The sequence below is a fragment of the Nothoprocta perdicaria genome, unplaced genomic scaffold (genome assembly GCF_003342845.1).
Source record: "Nothoprocta perdicaria isolate Ctin4 unplaced genomic scaffold, notPer1 scaffold_298, whole genome shotgun sequence".
In the NCBI taxonomy this organism is placed as follows: Eukaryota; Metazoa; Chordata; class Aves; order Tinamiformes; family Tinamidae; genus Nothoprocta; species Nothoprocta perdicaria.
Window position 1 is genome coordinate 668346 of NW_020455530.1, and position 9518 is coordinate 677863.

Sequence of the window (9518 nt, forward strand, 5' to 3'; positions counted from 1 at the left end):
CCCAACAGGGTCCCCCTGGCAAACAGGTATGAGGCCCTGAAGGAGGTAGGGCAGTCAGTGGAGGGTGAGGGAGTGCGCCCTCCCCCTCCAAAAAAAGGTACTGCAGTCAGAAAGGCCGCCTGCGGAGGTTGTCACCATGTCACCTTGAACATTCTATGATACTATGATTCTGTGATTCTCACTTGGTCCTTGGGGGCACTGCCTCTTTCATCCCAGGTTACACTGACCCTGTCATTCCTGCTCACCCATCACTTGGCACTCAGAAGTTTCTAGAAAGAGGATCACCTCAGGATAAGGAAATCCGTGTTCACTTCTGGTCAAATTCCRGTACCTCTAATGCAATAGGCAATCATTGCTAACATTGTGAATTCTCTTCAGTGGTCTAAAACAGAAAGATTTTGAATCCTATTTTGAGGTGCCTTGTCTCTCCAGTTTACTACACAAGGTAGCATAGGCAATAGCAACTTTGGGCTCTGCAATTTGTGTGGAATATCTAGGTTCCTCAACAAATATAGCCCTTTGATTTTCTCTGAAGAAGCATTATCTCAGGAGCAGCTTTTGGTTGTAGTAGTCAAATTTATTTCTACTATAGAAGCACACTTGTTTCAGTAATAAAAAAATAACATTTTCTTTGCAGAATAAAAGTAATCCTGTAGTGGTATAAATATATTTACTTGCACAATAATCCATGTAAATCACTCAACATATACTCAGATTCAGTATTCTGATAGTCTTAAATTTTACATGGAGTTAAAAGCTAGCATTCATAGAAAGATGAGAAACCTAAAGAGTGGCTCAGTTGGGATTTAAAGAGATATGTATATGAAATCACAGAAAGTTTCCTGGTTATTATTTTAAATACATCACAAAAAATAACTGACACCCTTCAACAATGGTCATTTCTGCCTCCCTAATATATGCTGTATGGCATCAGTCATTCAACCTTCTTTATGCCGCCTTATTGAGATGATCTTGAGCTGATCCTGTCTAGGCGGAATTAACACCAAGAGTAGGCAGCTCAGTGCTCGTTAACATGAGCTCGGCCTTTGATTTCACTCCCAAGACTCCCATCATGAGCTACTGATCTTTCAAGCAACAGACCAGGTTGAGCAGTTCACTTCAGGAGAGGGAGACTGATCTGACAGCAGCTCTTCTTGTTACTAAGTCCCCATGCTATATCTAGACAGATAAGCCAGATGTAAGATACTCTATGCAGCATTATTAGGGACCTGATAAATCCAGGAGTCCAGTTTATAATAGGTATTACTGATGTGCAGCTTTGGAGTCTGGTAAGAATACATCATGAAAATGGAAGGAATATGCTTATCATTTGCACTTGTATTCAGTTCAGATCATGGAACAACAGTAGACATCACTGTAGGGAATTTACTTCTCTACCTCTTAGATAATTTCTGAACTGCTCTTTCAATTGCTGAGACAGAAAACTTTGAAAGGGGGAAATTAAGTATAATGAATCAATCTCATAGCTCTTTATTACTATGCTTTGTTAAATTATACATGCTTACTCTGTGGGCTACCTTCAGCATCATGCCCTTACAACATATGCCAATTTATTTTGGGGTTCTTTTAATTTTAGGGAATTACTGTTATTGTATAGAAAAAAGAAAAAAAAATCAGTGCATCTGTGGGAAGAGGACACCAAACTACAATACAATACTGAAGACAAGTGAACATAACAGTTTGCTCCAATATACTGAAAAGCAACTTCATACATAAGCTCCATTTATGTAGGCACACTGACTTATTTGAGCACTATTCCATTTTTAAAAGTTAAACATCAACATTCAATTCTGGACAGAAGAACATTAAGCCTCTAGGACAATTTCAGTATTATGAAAAGAACTACCTCTATTTTACAAACATCAAAACACTCATTTTATGTTTAAGTTAAAGAGTTCACTGCAAGTGACCCTCCCTCTGAATTCTAAGACGTTCTTTTTCCACTTGCAAGCGTTCCTTCTCAATCTGCAGCTTCTCCGACTCAAACTTTAAAAACTGCAACCTTTCTTTCTCTAACTGCAGTCGTTCTTTCTCAAGCTTTAACTTTTCAGTTTCTAGATCCAGAGGCTGCATGACGGGTTTCTCTATTTGAGCAAGGTCATTTTCTAGGGCAGGTTTTTCAGCCTGCAGAGTGGCCAGCCTTAGTTTCTCTCGCTCAATCTGAAGTCGCTCCTTCTCCAGTTGAAGTCTCTCATGCTCCAAGTCGACATGCCGTAACCGTTCCTTCTCTATTTGCAGGCGCTCCTTTTCCACCTGAAGCCTTTCCGCTTCAATGTCTAGTCGCTGTTTCTCCAGCTCTACCTTCTGCTTCTCCAGGTTTATAAGCAAGTGAGAATCTTCATAGACTAGCCTGGCTTGAGCAGAGCTTAGATTTCCAAACTCTTCAATGTGAGTGAAATCTGGCAGGTCATTTTCCTTTTTTGAATCTGGCAAGACTGATGACAAAATTTCTTCTTCTTCCTCAATAGGAAACTGCAAAGAAGGCGGCAATATGCWATCATTATATTCAAGTTTCTATATCGTAATAAATCTGTTACAACCAACCTCAATGAAAATAGAAGGTATCTATTCTTTAAATCATTCTAACAATTAATCCAGAATAATTTTCTTACATTCTGTGGAATAACTATGCTAGATTGAAAGACTTGTTTTATGCTATTTCAGAGGAAGAGAAATATGCCAAATTTATAACTTAATACTCAGCAACCAAATGTCTAAAACCCTATTCTTCACTGAAGATGTAAAAAAATGTATAGGAGAGAACACAGTTTCTTTGGCCTAATATTTTTATCTTTTGTTTAAAGATGGATAGTACAGATTATACAGAGTCGCTGAAAGAAAACTACATTGCATGCAAAAAAAGCATGTGTTGTTCTCATTTTTCTACATAGCTCCATGACAGTTCTGTGAACTACAAAAGATTTGTTGTGACCAAACATTTATCAAAGCACATGGATTTGTAAGCTATTTAGTTAGGTAAATTAACCCAACCTTCATGAAGATGAGAATTCCATTTCTAGAAACATTTAACTTTGTTCTGTATTTGAATTACCTGACTKACTTTGAATGCTCCTTTCAGATTGCATGAATCAATACATTAACCCAGTTTGCTAAACCAATTTTCTATTGACATGTTCTTTTCCATTTATAACACAGGCAACCTACGGACTAGCACCATTTTTCTGGCCCAACTGTAACAATTCATGCAGTATGGTACAAATGAAAAACTAACTGAGGAAAACTGTCTGGGTTCAGAGAATCTTAAGACAGTGAGATCCCCTCTCAGTCTTCCAGTATTAGAGAGGATGAACACGTTTCTTGAGCAGTGGTCAGAGAGCAGACTATTTGTGAAAAAGGTGCATTTCTCTCTTCCATTCCTCCATACAGCCTGAGTATTACAATAACCACTGTTTCCTTCAATACTGGCAGTAAATGACAGTATTGTCATTTACTGGCTGTACTAATTCCTAAATATGGCACAGAATTGGAAAATATCTGTGCAAATACATACTCGTGTGGTATTAATTTAACGTCTGAGACTGTGCACATAACAGCAGTCTGTGCTGTTAGGCTTGAATGTCATCGGATATATATGTTTTCAAAAGTCTTTAATTCAGACAAAGAGAAAACCAGAAACAGCTAAATTCCAAATCACTTACTTCAAAACTCTGCGGATCCTCTTCTTCCTCTTCTACTTTGATTTCTGTTAAAGGTCCACCTGCTTCTCTCAAGTCAGTGACATTTTGCCATTCAAAACTACTTTCATTTGCAAATCCCATTTTCTCATCCATATCTTCATTGAGAGAGTCATCTAAATCAGATGAAGGAAAGTGAAACCCAGCACCTACTACTTTGATGTTTGCGTTCAGACGTTTTCTCCTCATGAGTGCTCTCCAATCAAGGTACCGTCTTTTCACTTCTGTCCCTGTTCTTTGCTCTCCTTCACCTACAGCATTCACACATTCTGCTATTTCCTCCCAAGCTTTTCGTTTCATCTCATTAATTGTTGTATTAAGTTGCTTGGAAAACAGTACTTCTTTCCTTTTTCTGATTTCCTTAAGGAGAGTTTGCGTTTCCTGAACACTAAAATTGCTTTTCCTTTTTCTTTTTAATTGTTTCATTTTTTCCAGTTTTAAGCTAATAATCTTACTACAACAGAATAAAAAGTTTTGACACTAATCAGTTAATTGCTTTTAAAAGTAGTTCACTCAGTTCTTGTGAAGTAAATTTTCTCTTCACTTGGTAGTATTTTCTATTTGTCAGACTTCCTAAGAAAAAAAGAGCAAACAACATGAATCTCAAAGATTTGCAGTGAATATTTTCATTTAATGAACTTGAATTCTAATTCAACCAGTTAAAGAATGCATATTCTCAACTGATCATTCAGCCAATAGAAGAAAACCATTTTGTTGAATTTTGAATATAAATAAGTTAGAGATGAGCTTCTCTAATCTCATGTGAATTATAACTATATTAATATATCCATGTCACAAACCATTAAGGTTGAGTTGATATTTCCATAATAATAATATGCTATTTCCCTTTGTCTCTTAAAGTTTTGTCAGTTGAGATTTGCTTAAGGCTAACGTTTGACATACACATCTCAGTTTGAATGTTAAATTATTTCAAAAAGACGTTGAAGTTGTTATATCATTAGTTTAGAAACAAAATGTTTAAGCAATTAGACACTTTTTAAGCAATTAGACACCTTTTAAAGCTACTTCTGTTTTCAGCTGGTTGATATGAAAGGTCTAAGTTTTAGAAGCACTTCTGACTTCCTTTAATCACMAAAGAAAACTGGAAGAAATCTGCTAAATGACAGAGAACAAACAGAAGTGCATATTCAAACAATGCCACACATTGAAGATGCTTTAGTAGGAGGCAGATTTAGGAATAAGTCATTATAAGTCAATGTTAATGGCTTCCTTCATCCATCTCACTGCACAACCTCAACCCAAGTGAGATGTGATCACATCTGGAAAGCAAAGCCAGTGCTCTGCCTTCCGCAGTAGCTGATCCTGTGCCTGATTCCAAAGGGAAAGCTAAACTCCACAATACGTGTGACAGCCTGTGAACAACTCTAGAGGCACTGGAAGGTTGAGTGGAGATACATGGGAATATTAATGGAGTGATTAATCCATCATGTTCAGCATCAAAAGAAAAAAAGAGAACAGACACAAAGCGTTCTTAGTCACACTGCTTAGTAGAAGTCCCCCTTTGGATTCGTTTTGAACCTTCATTTGAAACACCTGCTACCTACAACTACTRGAAAAAAGTTTAAAACCAATGTTTCACTATTAATCATTATCAAACTGTTATGCCCCCTSATTTAATCATTAAATAACAAATGTTGCTGGTTTTCTTTTTGTTCTTTTATTTTCTTAAGATTGGTTAAAACATATACATCAGCACATTTATACAAAGACACTCAGTTGGGGAATAATACCCATGCTAGGTTAGACATGGGCTTCCTTGCAAAGTTTTCCATATCAAATAAACATCCTCGTACACTCCTCTAAGTCGAGTACATTAAATATTGTCAAGTATTGCCTTTAATACACTATTTTCCCATTTTCCTGATTAAAATGGTGCCCCCTACTGTAAATTCTCTTACTTTCTATTCTTGCTGCCTAGCAAATATCTAGAAACCAAGAACCAATTTCACAGAAAATAAATATGTATCTACATAGATTACAGTACATACCACCATGCAGTTTGTGAACAATTTTGATTCTGGAGATTTGAGTTGGAAACAATATGTGACTGTTTCAGATGCATTGAAACTTCTTGTCTTTCCCAAAGCAAAATACAAATCTACTTCAAGTTTTTTTTTAATAGTATCATCTACCATTTGGTTTTTAAACAGACACTTAGATTGACATGACCAATAAAAAAATGCATTAAAAAGAAAGTCAGATTTATATYCACAATACAGCATTTTATCTGCTGGTAGATGATAAAGTTCTTCTGAAAGCTTTTATCTGATGTTTAATCTTCTGCCTTAGCCTTCATTATTATGAGTTTATACTAAAAAGACACGAGGCAGCAGAATTCTTACCTCAATCTGAAAGAAAAAAAAAATATTTAGGACTTTTTTTTAGTCTTTTCTAACCAAAATCAGTGTTACTGTTTTTCTTCTATGATTATAGCAATTGAATTTCATGACCTATCTACCAAAGTAACTTCAGCTTTTAAAAGTTTTGTTAACTTTTAAAATGTCATAAAGTAGCTTAATCTTCCTGTAATACTACCAGGGCAGTAAATGGAGGTAAAGAATTGAGACTGCTTTAGGAAGCATCCAGAGTAACTGCCTTATTAACAGTGACTGATACACAGACATGCAAGCTAGCGACAGAACCACCTTTACACTGATTAAAAGCTGTTTAAGTCACTACAACTGGAGAAATACACATGCTTGGAGATACAGTCAAATGCTACCAGATTGTTATTAGCTTCATGTTAAGTACAAAATGATCGCATTGAGTTTATATAGCTCATAATTTATATAGCTATATGAGGTAACACTTCTTCCAGTACATAAAATGCTGGCATCCATGTGACCATTCACCAGCGACCCGGAGGAAGGGATGCAGTGCACGCTCAGCACATTTGCTGGTGATGCAGAACTGGGAGGAGTGCTCAATAGCCCAAGGACTGGGCTGCTCTTCAGAGGGGATCTCCACCCATCTGGAAGGATGGGTGAATATAAATTTAGGACAGTCTAGGGGTGACCTCTTGGGGAGCAGCCCTGCAGAGAAGGACCTGGGTGTCCTGGTGGACAAAGTGACCAAGAAACAGCAGTTTGCCCTTATGGCCAAGTAGGCCTATGGTACCCGGGGTGCATTAGGAAGAGGGTTGCCAGCAGGCTGAGAAAGGGGATCCTTCCTCTCTGCTCAGCCCTGGTGAGGCCAAACCAGGGGAGCTGTGTCCATTGCTGGACTCCCAGTACAAGAGAGACATGCAGCTACTGGGGGGAGTCCAGCACRAGGCAACAAAGGCAATATTGGAGCATGTGTCCTATGAGGAGAGGCTGAGAGAGTTTGGCCTGGTTAGCATAAAGAAGAGAAGGCTGAGATGTGATCTTACCAATGTGTACAAATACCTTAAAGAAGGTGTCAAGAGGCCAGGGCCAGGCTATCTTCAGTGGTGACTGGCAACAGGACAAAAGCCAACAGCCACAAATTGTAGCACAGGAAGTTCCATTTAAATTTGAAGAAAAATCTTTGACTGTGAGGGTGAGAGCAGGTTGTCCAGACAGGTTGTAAAGTCTCCTTCTCTGGAGACAGTCAAAACCTGCCTGGAGTTGACCTTGTGCAAAGCACTCTAAATGAGTGGAGTGGAACTAGATGATCTTCAGGTGCTCTTTCCAGTCTTACTGGACCCTTCCAACCTCAGTGATTCAGTGATTTCAGGGTCTGATTGTGAGAAATATTCCTAAGTATCCATCTTGAGCGTGTCTTCTAGGTAAAAAGAATTGTGTAAGATTCCTACACATAGCATAGTGTTCAGATTAATTTTGGACAAGTCACTACCAAGACATTGAACATCTGCCCAAGTCAGAGTCCTACTTATTGAAATGAGAATTACACATGCTGGATTTTTAAGCATGTTCTTAACTGAACATTTAAGTACTTCAATGAATATAGGGAAAAGGGCAAATTTATCTAAGTATTTGGGAACTGGCTATGTCTTTTAGAGTATCTGGACATCAAGATTTACCTGAATAAAGCTTCTTTGATCTCAAAAGCTGTATTGCACAAACCTTTTACTTGGCCCTGGTTAGAATCAACATGCAATGGTCATTCCCTAATGGCAACAAAATAACAGGATTTGCAGTATCTAACTTGGGAACTCTTAGTATCCATTTTCTTTACTATGAAAATTTTCCTTTTAGATTTTCTCTTGTATATATCTAATACAAGTCCTTAAATTTACCCATTTACCTTTTTTTTTTTTTTTTTTTTAAAGTAGATGTTAGTAGTCAAGAGAAGTGCATCTTTTCCACTGGTCTTGCTTCTGTGAAAAGATATTGACCCATTAAAGACACTTCCCTTCTTGAAGAAATTAGAATGATAATAATTTGTCTTAACAGAAACAATTTTGCTCACTTTCAGTGCGTGATCAACCCCACTGTGGGATTATTTACTTTTAGTGTATTAAACAAAAAGCAGTATTACCCAACTAAAGCAAAAGTTTAAAATATTCTTGTTTCTGATTATGCTAGTTGCTCTCTGAGAAATTACTTTTTAATGCAGAAAAAAAATAAGCATCATAGGCTTGAAGTATTAAGGGGCAAAAAGTGGTAACAAGCCAYGATTGCCACATATTCTAGATTGTTCCAAAAAAAAAAAAAAAGTGTGTGTGTGTATATATATATATTTAAGCCATCACTTTGAAACCCACAATTTACCAAGACATGACATTTAGCACATACAAATTTCATTTTGATACAAAGTCTTAGGTATTAAGTTCATATGTTTTCATATAATCGTACACAAACACTGGTGTCTTTGGAAGCCAGCCCTGTTACTAGTCTTTGCATCTTTGGTAGAGGATTCCACATCAAATGAGGCCATTTAGACCACTGTGAAGGAAAAGGCCACCTGCAAGCAAAAGAAAACCTCAACTGTATGACCAAGAAATACTTCTGATAAACTTGTGACCAAGCTCTCAGTCTCCACAAGTGGAAAAAGTACAGCATGGTTCTGAGGGAGAGGAATCACTGGCTATTTAACAGGATGCAAAAAGCTCCCATGAGGTGGTCAGACACGTACCCATTACCTGGCAGAGCAGTTCTGCGTGAGAGGTGCAAGGTAAAACACACATTTGTGCAGTTTGGGTACAAAAGCAGGGGGCAGGCTAGAAAAACAGAACTGCTTCTGATCACGTGGTGGCACAAAGTCCTCGARGGGCTTCCAGGAAAGAGCACAACGAGGAGCTACACATGGGATTGAGTTTTCCCAGGCCACAGCCAGTACGTGGCCACGAAGGTCCTCATCTCCGTACCAAGGTAACATCTATGCTGAAAAGATTATTGCAGAAGCGTATGGGACACTACGAAAACACATGAAACACACCTACAGCGAATAAAGAACTTCATGGCAGAGGCAGCACATTCTGCCCCGCAAGGCTCCTGTCTCCTTTGCTCACAACATACCATTGTGTGAGCACTGAAAGTAATCATTGAAAGTAATAAATAAAACAAAATCTATCGATAATAGAAACATTCACCGGGGCTGAGGCAGGASTGCTGAGCATTAGCGTGGGTCACCCTTCAGAATCCCGACTTTGTTACTTGTAACACGGCATTCCCTGTCCCCCGGCTTTCCAGAGGCTCTGGCCGAGGAACCGAGCTGCACGCGGGGCTCTTCCAGAGCAGCTCCCGAGCGCGGGGCCTCCGCGCGCTGCCGCGSGCGGAGAAGGGTGGCCGTGGCGGCCAGCGGGGCCAGGCCGCGCTCGGAGCCCGCGGCGCGGCCCACCGCGGAGCCGGGCCCGGG

General features: G+C 38.8%; 1 protein-coding gene across 6 annotated transcripts in view; it reads right to left on the reverse strand.

Moving 5' to 3' along the window:
* Nucleotides 1–641: 641 nt before the first annotated feature.
* The window catches only part of MSANTD4 (Myb/SANT DNA binding domain containing 4 with coiled-coils), a 9061-nt gene continuing 184 nt past the window's right edge, over nucleotides 642–9518 (reverse strand). The window contains exons 1-4 of one of the 6 annotated variants that reach the window (XM_026041866.1): nucleotides 7124–7750; nucleotides 5726–6085; nucleotides 3681–4289; nucleotides 642–2493 (exon numbers count right to left, since the gene is read on the reverse strand). In XM_026041866.1, coding sequence (XP_025897651.1) covers nucleotides 1918–2493; nucleotides 3681–4142 — 1038 coding nt within the window. In that variant the 5' untranslated portion in view covers nucleotides 4143–4289; nucleotides 5726–6085; nucleotides 7124–7750 and the 3' untranslated portion in view covers nucleotides 642–1917. Of the gene's footprint in view, nucleotides 2494–3680; nucleotides 4290–4729; nucleotides 5243–5725; nucleotides 6086–7123; nucleotides 7751–9098; nucleotides 9198–9252; nucleotides 9441–9518 lie in introns of those variants that run through there. The other 5 variants (XM_026041867.1, XM_026041871.1, XM_026041868.1 and 2 more) reach the window with 5 other exon arrangements.